Source organism: Kryptolebias marmoratus, linkage group LG9 (genome assembly GCF_001649575.2).
Source record: "Kryptolebias marmoratus isolate JLee-2015 linkage group LG9, ASM164957v2, whole genome shotgun sequence".
NCBI lineage: Eukaryota > Metazoa > Chordata > Actinopteri > Cyprinodontiformes > Rivulidae > Kryptolebias > Kryptolebias marmoratus.
In genome coordinates, this window is record NC_051438.1 from 26,746,987 (window position 1) to 26,760,919 (window position 13,933).

General features: G+C 36.9%; 3 protein-coding genes across 12 annotated transcripts in view; all 3 read left to right on the forward strand.

Annotated features, from left to right (window-relative positions):
• prom1a (prominin 1a) overlaps positions 1-6,631 on the forward strand; it is a 65,078-nt gene extending 58,447 nt beyond the window's left edge. For 6 of the 10 annotated variants that reach the window (XM_017417501.3, XM_025006191.2, XM_025006189.2 and 3 more), the window contains 3 exons: positions 820-920; positions 3,147-3,179; positions 4,153-6,631. In XM_017417501.3, the coding sequence (XP_017272990.1) occupies positions 820-889 (70 nt within the window). In that variant the 3' untranslated portion in view covers positions 890-920; positions 3,147-3,179; positions 4,153-6,631. Of the gene's footprint in view, positions 1-230; positions 921-1,066; positions 1,107-3,146; positions 3,180-4,152 lie in introns of those variants that run through there. The other 4 variants (XM_025006197.2, XM_025006196.2, XM_025006192.2 and 1 more) reach the window with 4 other exon arrangements.
• A 2,093-nt stretch (positions 6,632-8,724) lies between these two features.
• On the forward strand, positions 8,725-9,915 carry fgfbp2a (fibroblast growth factor binding protein 2a). Its single transcript, XM_017417433.3, has 2 exons — positions 8,725-9,418; positions 9,554-9,915. The coding sequence occupies exon 1, from the start codon at positions 8,759-8,761 to the stop codon at positions 9,407-9,409; it is 651 nt and encodes a 216-aa protein (XP_017272922.1). The 5' UTR covers positions 8,725-8,758; the 3' UTR covers positions 9,410-9,418; positions 9,554-9,915.
• A 1,637-nt stretch (positions 9,916-11,552) lies between these two features.
• fgfbp1a (fibroblast growth factor binding protein 1a) lies at positions 11,553-12,834 on the forward strand. The gene has a single exon (XM_017417439.2). The coding sequence runs from the start codon at positions 11,564-11,566 to the stop codon at positions 12,194-12,196; it is 633 nt and encodes a 210-aa protein (XP_017272928.1). The 5' UTR covers positions 11,553-11,563; the 3' UTR covers positions 12,197-12,834.
• The last annotated feature ends 1,099 nt before the right edge of the window (positions 12,835-13,933 follow it).

The following is a 13,933-nucleotide window of genomic DNA, read 5'->3' on the forward strand; positions in this document are numbered from 1 at the left end:
TTAGGGGTAAAAAAGAAAAACTCCCTAAAAGATATGATTTAAGACATCTGCTCGATGCCACAGGAGCCGTGACGCCCATAAATCCTTTTGCTGCCACAACTTCTCTCTGGCATGTTGTCCTTGTTCTGCTTTGTGGTTTGGGGCGACTCTGTCGAATCACTAACCAGCTGCATGCTGCATCGGGATGTTCGTGCGTGGAATGAAAACTTTTCCTGTTTCCTCTCGTTTAGCGTCAGCCAAAGCCCAATGAACGTTCACCTGATCATTGTGTTCAGAGAGAGGCAAGCATTAGTGTGACGCTGGAAACGCTGCTTCTTTGATTTCTGTTTTTTGATCTAACCCAAAGTCTAACTGCATGTGTTTTATATTTTAAGTTGCATTTGGACGGGGCTGAGTTTGAACAACCAACCTGCTGTAACAGAAGCCAGAGGCAGAGAGCAAAACAGCTAAATTACAGGCCAGATTTCACTGTAGCAGCTTCTAAAAACTGTTGGGTTTTTTCCTTTAACATGAGAAACTTTTCATTCCAAAACGCTAATTTTACAGCCCAGCATGTACTCAGTAAGTACCAGGTACTTTCCTGGGCTGTGTTATGTGCTGCAACCATGAAAGTGTATGACAACTGATGTGCCTTTTTGGGGTTTGATAGATGATTTTTATCACTTTAACATTCAGTTGTTGTTCAGTTCAACCCTCAGAGGATGTTGATGAAGCTGTTTCGCTCTCTGTCGTGTGAATTGTTTGACAGAAAGCTGATGAAATATTTTGAACTTTATATCTGTGGCTGGTAATGCTGTGTGTGTGTTCCTGTGCTGGTAGCGTCCCCACCTATGACACAATGAACAGGTTTCCTCGGGCCTCGGCTCCTCCGAGGCACATCGACTGGTGATGGAGCCAGCTCTGGTTCTGGCTCCTGAAAGGTACTGGAACAACGACGATTCCAATAATCTGACTCTCTGCCACCGTTTTCCTCACAGCTTCCATCTTGTCCTGCCATCTCCTGGTGTCATAATGTCACCTTGTCTCTGTGTTTATTCTGATTTTATTTCTAACTCCATCTTTGCAGCTTGTTTTAGTGCTTTTCTGCTCACTGAAAACCCACCATGGTGAGAATTACTGATGCCCATAAATGTGCAACTGTGTTCTTTAGAGGAGAGTTTTTAAAACTTTAGCTAGTTTTAAAAACTGTCTGTAATGTCGGTGACAAGCCTCGTTCATTTTTCTTCCAGTTAGTGGCAGAATTAGTGGGAATCCTCCTTGTTTTAGTTTCCACTGACGGTGAAATGTGCTGAAAGTGAAGAGTTGACCCTTTGTGTTTCTAGATGTAATTTTTTGGACCTGCTGCACAGAACCTGAAGGACAAAATATATTCAACATGTCATCATTTACAGTGGGTTGCAAAAGTATTCATCCCTCTTGGTATTTTCTCTCTTTTGTTGCCTTAAAACCTGGAATTTTTAATTTAATTAAAAGCAATGAAATACCTCTAATCAATGAAATTAAATTGGGAAAAATGTTTTAATTAATTAAGCTGACAAATGTATTCAACCTCCAAATCATAATACTGTGTAGAGAGACCTTTTGCAGCAGTTTCAGCATCAAGTCTCTTCAGGTTTGTCTTCATGATTTGGGACATTTAAACTTGTGGACATTTTGTCGCAGTTCCTTCAGGCTGGGTGGCTGCTGCTTGTGTCCAACAATCTTTAAATCAAAGCACAGATTCTCAGTTGGACTGAGGTCTGGACATTGATTGGACCATTCCAGGACCTTTAGCTGTTTGTCCTGAAACCAGTGGACTGTGGCTTCAGCCGTGTGTTTTAGGGTCATTGTCCTCCTGGAAGGTGAACCTTCGTCCCTGTCCTCAAGAATGTCTCTGTATTTTACTCCAATCTATCTTTCCTGCTGATGAAAAATACCCACTGCATGATGCTGCCGCCACCATGCTTCACTGTAGGGATGGGGTTCTCAGCATGATGAGAGGTGGTAGATCTGCTGTTGTCTCAGATGTTTGATCTCATCTGACCACAGAACCTTCTTCCACATGTTTGGAGAAGAAGTGTCTTTTTCCTGCACATCTTCCATGAAGCTCAGCTCTGTGCAGCCTAAAGTGGTCCTATGGACAGATTCTCTCGTCTCTACAGAGGAGCAGTCCAGCTTCATCAGGGTTAGCTTTGGCCTCCTGGATGTTTTTCAGATAAATGTCCTCCTAACCTCCTTGGTGAGTTTTGATGGACTCTCTATTGGCAGGTTTGCTGTGGTGGAATCATCTTCCCATTTCCTAATAATGGATTTAATGGAGCTCTGTGGATGTTCAGGGTTCTGTTACATCAGTTGTAGGCAATAAAATGGAAAGATCACCAAGAGGGATGAATACTTTTGCAGCCCATCGTATAGGATCATGGATATAAATACTAAAGTAATCAAAATGTCTAAGTTACATGAGTCACTTTATTATTAAACCTTGGAAACAGCAGAATGTATTTAATTAATTATAAAACTCAGTCATGGTGTATAACAGCTACATGTTCTGAGTTTGTTTATTTTAAACTTGTTGACATGCTGCATGTTTAAAACCTTTTCTTGACTAAACCTGAAGAGGTCCAACCTGGTTTTATAGGTTTTTTTTAATTCTCACAGTTATGATTTCATCTCATTACATTACTTTTCTTACTGTAAAGTTTTACTTTAAAATAATGATATCCCAGTGGTATCACAGAACAGTTACTCTCACCGTATTTTTTTTCCTGTACAATCCTTATGTCTTATTTTACATAACCTTGTAATTTTTAGCAGATATATTAAAATTAATTTCTCCTAAATTATATACAACATTCACATGTTTAATTTTGAAGCTATGAAATATTGATTAGATTTTAAAACTATAAAAAGCTCAATAAAAAATGGACTATATATATTATGTCTATATATTTAAATTAAAAGGTGCAACACAGAGTTAAAAAATCCACACCTGAGCTTCATAAAAACACCACTGACAGTTTATAATTATTTTATTTAACAACACAACTAGAGCTTCATTAACTTTCTGGACCTTTTTAACAATAATAGCAATAAAACAACATTGTGCACTTTGAAGTATTTCCTTAATATTTCTGAATTCATTGTGTTCTCCTGTGTTTGTCCTGCAGTGCCCTTGACAACTGGAACTAAAGTACACCATGGTAACTTAGCATTATTATCATTTTTTTATTGCAGGTGTTTTATTGAGTGTGCAACAAGCCCGACAACTGAATGAGTTTCGATTGCTGAATCAATATTAACCTGATTCAGAGCTTTCTTTGTTAGGTTGTCCATTTAGCAGCGATTTAGACCTGTAGCAGGAGTAAAATCTAATTGAATCTTTAAACTTTAAAGCATCTCAGCCTTTTCGATGGCAGCACCGTGTCTGGATAATAACATCTCTTTCATGGAGGTGAAAAAAGTACGCTCTTCCCTTCACCGTAGAGTTTGTAAATATTGATTATTGTGTGTTGGAGTGTTGGGTCTGAAAAGCATTCTGACACAAAGATGAGGCTAAAACATTATTTTCAAAGGAAGAAACTGAGCTCAAAAGTTGTTAATTTGCCCTTTTTTTTTGTTTTTCTTGTTTATGTTCAAAAAATGTAAAACACAAAAGTGCTTGACCAAGTATTCAGACTTTGAATTTGCTTTCCTAACTTTATTGTATAATAATGTTAACTAAATAATTTAGTCTCAGAATGATAAACATGAATTCAAAATCAAAACAGAAGTGGCTTTAAGTTACTCAATTTCACAGATATTGTGCTAAAGTTTAGTGTGGTAGTAGCTGACAGTCATCTTCAATCCATGCTTTGTTCACTAATAAAATACAAGAGATTTTTATTAAAAAGGTTGGTGTTCAAGTTGGCAGGTGATGCATCCTTTCAAGGAGAACTAGTTTCCTTATTTATTTATTTTTTAAACTGTCTTTTTCATAAAAGTTCAGAGATTTACATCAAGCACCTGGCACCAAACTGCACAGACTCTCATATTAAAGCCTCAGATCATCTGTGCATTTATTTAAATTAAAGTTACAAATTAAAAAGAATCGTACAAAATATGTCCAAATAATCTTTGAACGACTTCATCAGCATTATGTGAGTTCACTAACATAACATTTTCTTTTTGTTTTAGCTCCTTTTTTCCACGTTGTTTCCAACTGGAAGAATCTCAAGCAAAGCTGGTTTCTTGGAGAACAAATGGAGAAAAAAATAAAATAAAATAAATCCTGCAGATGTTTTCTTCAACGATCCACTGAACTTTCTCAGATCTTTGCTTTTCGTTCCATCAAACTCTTCTCCCATCATCTTAAATCTGAGCCAGACTTGATCTGCATTTTTCTGTAGGACTGCTGTGTCTGTGTTTACATGTTTGTACAAAAAAAAAACAACTAAGCTGATGAAAAACAGAACGATTATGTCCGCTCATTCTACTGTACTTTTTTAGTTTAAAGAACTGAAGGCCACAGCGAACATGTCTCCTTCCTGCATTCAGGAAGGATTTCACACTTTCAGCTCTAGCGAACGGTAAAAGTGTGTCAATAGATCTGTTCTGAAAGATGTATTTGAGTGTTTTGTTGAACATGACTTCTTCTTCCTAAGTGGAGTAATGACTGAGAACTGGCTTGTTGGAACAAAGTCGTACAGAGAATTGTGACAGATAAAATTGTTTACAATATTTCACAGAAGTTTGTTTTTGCTGGTTTGACACACACTGAAAAAGGATGCCTTTAAATGTATATTTTACCCTTTTTAAACAGAAACACTGGTAGGCAGAGAATGCTGTGAGTCGAGTCCTTTTTCTTGCATTTTAAAACAAAAAGTTAAAAATATTTTAATGTGGACTTGTAAACCCTACAAAAAATGATTTGGTTAAAAAGAAAAAGCATATTTTGGAGGTAAGAAATATATTTTAACTGTTTGTTTTGCCTCATCTTCATAACAAGAAACTTGCATATTCAGTTATGCAATTTCTTTAATATTATGTACCAAGGACTTAAAACACACAAATCAAGCCAAAATGTCAGATTTTATAGGTACATCATTCTTCTAAATTATAAAACTGGAGCGTAGACAAATATTTACTTTAACTTTGGTAAAAACTTATGTAACAAATAGAAGTAAGCATGAACACAAATGATAATATTGGAAGTTTGCCTTAGCTAAGTTTATGCCCGTCACTCTTTAGGTTCTCGAGCTAGCTAAAGGGTCCTGAAACTAAAAGACAAGATAATTTAAGTTAAATCATTTATTTACATATGAGCAAACACAAACTTACTTTTCTGTTAGGATCCTTCCTGCTTTTATAGACGTGAAACAATAAAGTGGAACGAGAACTCTCAAGCCAAACCCCCTTTTTTAGTGGTTTATCATTGTGCACATATTTTGTTTGCTTTTTTTTTAATATCTTACATTAGAACACACAACATGAACTCATGAGTTTTTATTGATTGTTTTGTTGCTGCTTGATATGAAAGTTGAGCACTGAAATCTGAAACACATTGGACAAGTCAATCTAGATATCCCACCTACCTCTGCAGCTACTTTCTGCAGATCTCTGCAGAGTGACGATGATGATGATGATGATGATGAAAGTTTAGACAATCCATTTTTAGGCAAGTGAGTACTATCAGATTGTAAACAAAAGTTTAATGTTTATGCAAACTGTGAAGAAACAGCGTCCATCTTACAGGTTGGAGTTCGAGTTGTCACTGCACAATAACAAAACAAATTATAGATATAACAGATCTGCAGATGTTAGACATTTACAGGAACAAAAATCCACTTTTATATGAATCCAATGAAAATAGTCAGTGACATGATTAATGTGAGAACATTTCCAAAATAATAAAATGCTATTAGCCTAATAGTTTGATAAATTACTATTAGCATCAACAAATTACAACAATAGCTAGTCTCTATATTTAAACCTCGTTCAGCTTTATTATTGTTTATGTCAACAATTTTAATATACAACTTAATAAATATAAAAAAGGTGGATTTATGAATCACACAAAACCTGTTAGCCAGCTGCTAAAGTGAATCATTTTTCCACTTTTATATTTTTCTACATTTAATGGCAGGTTTTAAGTATGTCTTAATGGCCTTATTTAAAAAATAATGTTATATCCTGATCCCTGAAGATGGCCTGCTAGCTATCGTTTTGGTTTTTCACGTTAGTCTAAGTTTCAAATAAATTCATACTATTTTATGATACCCTGACTGAAACAGTATAAGAATATAAGAATGATAAAGTTTATTTATCCACAGCCCAAAGGAAATATCAAATGACTTCTACTAATATGGACTTTGTCTCTTTTTTCTTTCTACTTCTTTTATTCGATAACTTAGATTTCCCCTTCAGATGGACATTTTTAGGATGTTTGTGTGCTCACTTTGACTATCATCTTTTTTTTAAAATTAGATTCTGATTAATCCTCTTGGGGTTAAAATATATAACCAAGTGCTTAAACTAGATGTTATATATCCAAACTGCATGGTTTGAAATGTTACGCTCCAACGCTGAGCGCCAGTGGAGTCCGAGAGGGAAAACTTTTTATGTGGCAGTGAAAAAAAGTGTATAAATTGTAAATAAAGTCTCTAATTCCAAGTTATTTCCTTTGTCATTCTTTGTTTTCAACTGGAAATACATTTTTGGGTAAGTTGTTTGTGATTATGACCAATATTTTGGAATAATACATAAAGTTTTTAATGTCCCACATTTTTCCCTTTTGCACATCGTTTCATAAAAACTTTATACAATGCACATTTTTTATGTGGCAGTGGTACTTTGAGCCACAACCCTGTGGATTACTGGTCAGCTATTTCAACAAGAGATTATTGTTCTTCCATGAGCTTTGTCCTGAGGTTTTCTTAGTCACCAAACCTCTAAAAACATCCAAACTCACTGCTGCGTCTAAATACACAAAGGCACAACTAGTCAAAAAGCAGAATCCGTGGTTCAGCAAAAATAAATCCCAAAAAATGTGCAAACAAAAACAGCTGGACGTCTGTTCTGCAGCTCGAGACATTTCGCTTATAATCCGAGGAGCTTTATCAATTAAAAAAAAAAAGTTTCTTGGATGAGAAATGAATTGTCTTCAGCTACAGAACAGACGTCCAGCTGTTTTTGTTTTTGACCCTTTTATGGATTTACTGTGTCCTGGATGACTAAGAATCTACACCAGCAAACCTCAGGAACAATACTTTTTTTCTGTGTTTACTACACATAAAACTGTGTGTGTGTGCGTGTGTGTGTGGTTAATTTAAATATTTTCACAAACAGTTTCTTCATACGGATTTCTGTAAAATATCAAGGCAAAGGCAGATGATGTTCGGGTCTGTGTTACTAAAATATCTCATGAACAACTGAACAAATTTTAATGAAAGTTTCTGGAAATGATCTCAACCTGTACGTTTACAACTGATTAACATCCTTCAAGATGGCTGCCACAGCCAACTGACCTTAAAAAACCCAAAATAGCTAGAACTCCGTCAGGTTTACAGATATTGAGCTAAAACCTGGTGTGGTGGTAGCTGACAGTCATTCACAACATATACAGAAAGTACTACTGATCTTTGCTTAAAATCTTCGCATTAACTGATGGCGTTAATCCTGTTTCTGTTAGCAAAATATCTCACGAACCACTGGACAATTTTAAAAGAAACTTCTGTAAAGTAGTCATTAGATGCACGTCTGTAACTGAGCAACTTTTAGAGTCAACTCAATTCAAGATGGTTACCATAGCTAACCGACATTAGCCAACACAAAATGGTATAAACTTTGATGTGGTAGTCGTTGAGAGTCATTCACAACCCATAATTTGAGCTCAACATCTCACCATAATGCATGAGATTGCACTCAGTGTTATGTTCACGGTTTGACTTAAAATACAAATATAACATTGGAAGAGATTTTGTTTCCACGTAATAAAAATGTCAGATTTAAGAATGTCCTGCTCGTAAAATATAACAAAGTTGTTGAAGAAATAAACTGAAAACACAGCTCGGTATTAGTTCATATTGAAGACTTGCTCTAATTTAGTTCTGTTTATTGTTACATTTTTATTGCACATCACTCACAGTAACTTTTATGAATATTTGCCAGAATATAAACCCTCTATGAGAACCCAGTGTGTGCCTGCCAGTTCCTATAACTCTCCTGCCGTGTCTCAAATAGGCGTTTTTTTTTTTTTCTTCTTTCCTAATTGGTACTGCAATTACTCCAAGGCTGTCTTGGTTTTTCATGTCATGTTCCTCCGTGTTTATGTTTGGAGGAAAATGATAGGTTGTGCTGCGCAGTTATGAGCTTCAGCTGCCACATAAAGTAAACAAGAAGTTTAATGCTTCACTTGCTTGTTTACATGACGTATCAGACATACCACCCTTTTTATAATTGGAATATGATACGTTAAGTCTAAATTTATATGAGTTCTTCAAGCTTGTGCCAACAGGAATGCATCAAACCATTTTATGAAATGGACTTAAACATTATTCTGAATTTTCATGTGAGGCAGTATGTAGGATTTTATGTAACACCTTCCAGCACAAGCATCAATGTCACGTTTAAGTTTGTTTTTCTTGAGAATGGAACTATAGTGGTTGTTCTTCTTCTCCGCCCATAAAACCACTTTTTCCTGGTCGGACTGTTTTTGTCCGAGTTTACATGTCCTGCTCAGCCAATAAATAGCGAGAAGAAGCTTGAGTTCCAGCAGTTCCTCTCTCCTCCTCGTTCACTCACCATGTGGATCCGGGCCACTGCGCTGCTGCTTGCCTTCTTTCTTTGGCCATCTGAGGCTCAGAGTGACGGCGGCAGGAAACCAAGCATCTGGGACGAGCCCATCAAATTCACCACTAAGAATAAGGACAAGTGCACAATGATAATTACAGGCCAAGGGGAAAACACAAACCTGAGGCTGTCGTGCCAGGGTGTCAGGAGGTACTGGTGCGATTTTGTGGGGAAACCTCACACCTGCAGCGCTTACAACAAAAACCCACGGCACTACTTTGTCCAGATGATGTGGACTTTGAGAAAGCTGCCAAATGCCTGCCGAGGGCCGAGACAGATCAAGCCTCACATGTGCAGGAAGGCAAGCGACGACTCTCTGATGGTCTTGCGGTCTGTTTCCTTCTCCAAGTCCCAGCCGGACGCTTCTTACCGGGCAGCGGCACGACCGTCAAAGCAGTCTGCAAGATCTCAGACTGCACCTGGACCTGCAAGGCGTAACTGGAAGGCAGTTCGGCCACTAGAGAGAGTTAAGACCACACAGAGATCCAGTCCAACGCCGACAACCCCTCCAGCTGAGAGCAACCCTAAACGAATGGCTCGGCAGTACTGCTGGAGGTCCATGCAGGGCATCTGCTCCGCCGTGATCGGCTGGTTTCGGAGTTAAACCGCAGAGGTGAGCAGCAGAACTTTGTATTTCTGCACTGCTCGTCTGATGGTATTTAAACAAGTTTGCCTCCAGAAGTTTTATAAAAATCTGTTTCTCTTATTTGTTGATGATGATGTAATTTCTCTGTCTGTTTTGTTTAAGGATCATTCTTAACTTCTGATGAAAAAAGAACAACAGGAAGGAAGGTCCGGGCCTGTAGTTGGATGTGAAAAGTACTGTAGCGTCATCTTCATAACATATACTGATACTGCAGTGGGTCAAAGTGTTTTAACTGAGCTCACATGCTACATCTTCCACTTAAACCAGCTTGGAACCTCATTTACATTTTGCATGCAAAGGTAGAGCTTTAAATTGTGATAAATATTTATGTTTTTAATATTCTCTTTGTATCAGTACCTTGAATATTGCATTTTTTTAGGAGAGTTCGTTGTGTTTAGCTCTCTTTTTTAGAATAAATTGACTGTGAAAATGTTTTTGTGTGACAAATAAAGAGTTTTTAAAAACCTGTTTGTGCTGGTCTGTTTCATTTAACTTTTCCTTTAATTTGGGAAAACAACAGTTGTATTATAACAATCAACATATTTTACTAAACAGCATAAAAATCTGGCATATTGTTAAAATGATAGCATAAATGAATTTACAGTTTTCCCACAGTAAGAAACAAATAAATACATTTGAATTTACATTTATAAGGTTATTTGTTTTGTTTTAAACTGCAGGTTTAAAAACAGAAATAGCAGAAATGTGACCAAATGGCAACAAGGAATTAAGTAAAACAATTCAAAGAAAGTAAAACTTGAGACAATCTTAGCCTTTGAATTCCACTTATTTCATCATGCTTTTAAATTGGATTCAGATTACAGATTAATCAAACACAGGCCAGTCTTCATGATCAGTCAGTCATTCTTTATTTGCTCCTTCTGAGATGTTCAAAAGCTGCACATCACGATGTCATGAGGTCTGTTTAAAGAAAAAAAAACCTGCACAATTTAATTTTTAATGCTGATCGTTAATGTGTGTCATTAAATAAATACTTGTAAGCAAAATCTGTGAACAGCTTCCAACTTCCACGTGTGTTTGTTTATTTATGGAAGTGACTGAAAATAGATCAACAATGGCAACATTCATGGAAGAAATGTTTGGGATGGAGAAAAAAAAAGTGATTTGTTTACATTGAGTGCGTACCTGCATTTCATAATTGTATATCTGGAAAACTACTGGAGTAAACTCCTCAAACTGCATCATTTGATGTAGTTCAGGATCACCTTTCTACTGTTAGATTTCATAGTTTGCAAAGCTTCAACCTGCTAACCTGTAATCGAAGCTGTTTTATGTATTTCCAGTAAAGAAGTTTGGTTTAAGGCTGCTGTAGTTTATCCCTGCTGCTGGTTTCCTGCTCCGGAATTCCTGCAGTCATGTGGTGAGAGTTTCTGAAGGGGAGGGCTGATTATACAGGAACCTCCTGCAAACTGCAGGGAAGAACAAAAGATCTCATCTGTGGGGACAAACTGGAGTTTCACTGAAAACTTCAGGTAAGTCACAGCCCTGCAATAAACCAGTTTTTTATTTGTTTTTCTACTGTTCACAGCTTGCAGTGTGTTTGTTTTTTGCTCTGTTTCTGCTAAGCACTGTTTTTATTAAATAGATTTTATACAGCAAACATATTTTATTATAGCATTTAATGTATTTTCTAGAGCACATTTTAAAAGAAGTTATTCATGTAATTGTGGTTCACTGTTCTTACATGAGCTTGTAATGCAAGAGGCTTTATTTTTGTATCGTATTTAGCTCATCATTTTTGCCATTGCTTTATATTAGATCATGAATTTATCACTCAGACGCAGAACACCAGTTCTAGATTCAGATTTCAAGTTGTTTTCTTTGCTGCTAGTATAATTTTCTTCTATTTTTACAAAATGTGTGACCATTCATGCTGCTATTCCTATATTTGATAGGTTTTTTTTTTTGCAATTTTATGACCTAAAACTGTCTAAAACTTGTTTCCTGAAAGCTTTTAGCTTTCTCTTTAAGTCTATAATATCACATCTAGGAGTTTTTTTTTCCTGAATTGTAGGTCTAATGGAAAGTTAAAATCAGTAGTGAAAAGATTTGACTGAATTTATCCTCTTGCAGGGAGTGTTTGTGGATTTCATGGCTCTCCTCACCAACATCACCCTCCTCCTGGTCCTTGCTTGTGTTTCCCATCAGATGATATTAGCTGCTTCTCACAGGAGTCATGGACGGAGAGGCCGAGGTGACCGAGGACAACACAGGGAAAGATCAGGGCAGAAGATTGGCCGCCAACCAAAATCTGTTTTTGCATTTCAAGCGATGGGCGACTGGGTCACTAAAGACAAGTCAGAGTGCACCTGGATTGCAGGAGGTGAGGACCTCGTCATTCTTAACGTCAGCTGCAAGAAAGGAGAGAGGAGCTTCGGCTGCGAGTATGCTGCCAGACCGTCTGTCTGTCCCCAGTATTCCTCCAGGAAAGAACTCTTCTGGACACAGATTCTCAGGGCCTTGAAGAAGCGTAAGAACCTCTGTCAGGAGAACAGTGGGTTGGTGAGAGCAGGTGTGTGTAAAGGAGCTGGCAGAGAGGCTCATTTCAGACTCTGTGCTGCACAGAAAATGAATACCACCTCATCTTATATTCCACCGTTTGCAACCAAAGCTGTCAAATCCTGTCAGCCTGATAACAGGAAGCTGGCAGAGCAGCTCTGCACCGACTCCTGGTCAGCTGTGTGCACCTTTTTTTTTACCATGGTGAAGGATTCTGATTGCTGAGGCAGAAGAAAAACGAATAAACTGAAAAAAATCAGCTTGTGCAGCCATGACAAAGTCTGTCTTAGAATAAAGTCCTGATAAATGCTTCATTACAGATTTTATTTGGATTCTAATATTTAATGTTACTGATTTGTTCATCTAAACAGACTAAATCTGAATAATTTCTGATATAAAAACTCAGTTAAAGCAAAGATTGACAATATTTATTTTATATTTGTGCTTCTTTGTAGACATTGGGTTTAAATACATTTGTTTCCCATCATAAAAACTCAATAAATAAACTAAAGAAACAGCATTTCTGCTCAAATATGGCCTGAATACTGAGTGTTAAATTACCTTGCTAAAACGTGCTGAAGCTGAAATTTAGTTAATAAAGCTAAAAGAAGCAGAACACTAGCTAAAAGGCTAGTTAAAGGCTAAATGTAGCAAAATTATAGATAAAAGCAGCAAAAGGCTAGCTAAAAGATTAAATAGCCAAAGTCTAGCTCAGTAATAAAAGTAGCAGAACAATAGCTAAAGACTAGAATTAGCAGAACAGAAAGCTAAAATCAGCAGAAGGCTAGAACTAAAAGAAAAAATGTAACTAAAAGCTAGAAGTAGCAGAAAGATAGCTAAAAGAAGACAAAAATAGAGCAAGTATCCTGCAGCAGATTTCAAAGGAAATGTTTTGAAGGAATTGAAGAGATGTCAGTTTTCTTCTGTGTGGAAAATATTTGCAAATAGTTCAATATTTTGAAAAGTATTAAAGTCACAGCGCCCATCTCCTGCATGAGCTGAATGCTTTGATACATGAATGGTTAAAATAGCACAAAATAAGCTGGAGTAGCTAGATTGAAAATGTTGTACAAACAAATAAACAGAATCCTAATTGTCCTTATGATGCTCTATAATTTACCCACTTTTTTGCACGGTGCAGCTGAAAGGATTTGGGTGGAATTTGTGCCTGTTCAGTGTTGACACAGTAATTTAACCGGAGGGAGTGGGATTTCTGCACGCCTCTGGAATCGCAGAGTGAAACCACACAAAACTCACAAGTTTGACCCGCACAAAGTAAAAGGTCACAAACATCGATAAAGATCTAATGAAAAGTTGAACTAAAGTTTGAAGCGTGATATTAGGCTTTTTGATCAAATAAATGCCCCAAGCCAATATACTGGTTCTTGTATTTTTCACAAGTTTGTCTCTGCTTTACTTTGCAACATTTATGATTAAACTACTGAAATTTGACCAAAGAGCTGAAACAATTAAATAAAATGTTAAATTTGTCCTGTAGAAACAAGTATTTTTGCTACACGCTTTGTTTAAAACTGTTGTTTGGAAAATTTGCTTCAGTGTTTCAAAATCCACTTTGCTTGCTTTTGGTCTTTACGAGGTTAACGACTCACACCGGTAAATATCTGTTCACTTTTTTTCCACAAAGCAGCAGAAACCCGAGCATCAATATCAGCCCTCACCAGTCAACCAGAGGTCATTAGGAGGCAGACTCTCCTCCACCAGAGAGACCTGCAGGGATTTTAGGAAAGAAAAACAACTCTATTTTTCTCATGATTTTATTCTCATCTCCTGCTGAAACATAATAAAATACTCACAGCTGAAATCCATCAAGCTCAAGCTCTCAGCAGGTTGCATTCTGGGCTTTGTAGGAAATTGGTTATGGATAAAAATAAAAAAAAAATGGTCAGACTCGTGCAAGAGAAAAGTAAATTAGAGGGCAGCCGCAAAGTCACCAGGATTCCA

Excerpts from the sequence above, each read along its gene's own strand:
- fgfbp2a (XM_017417433.3), top strand. The coding sequence starts at position 8,759 with ATGTGGATCCGGGCCACTGCGCTGCTGCTTGCCTTCTTTCTTTGGCCA.
- fgfbp1a (XM_017417439.2), top strand. The coding sequence starts at position 11,564 with ATGGCTCTCCTCACCAACATCACCCTCCTCCTGGTCCTTGCTTGTGTT.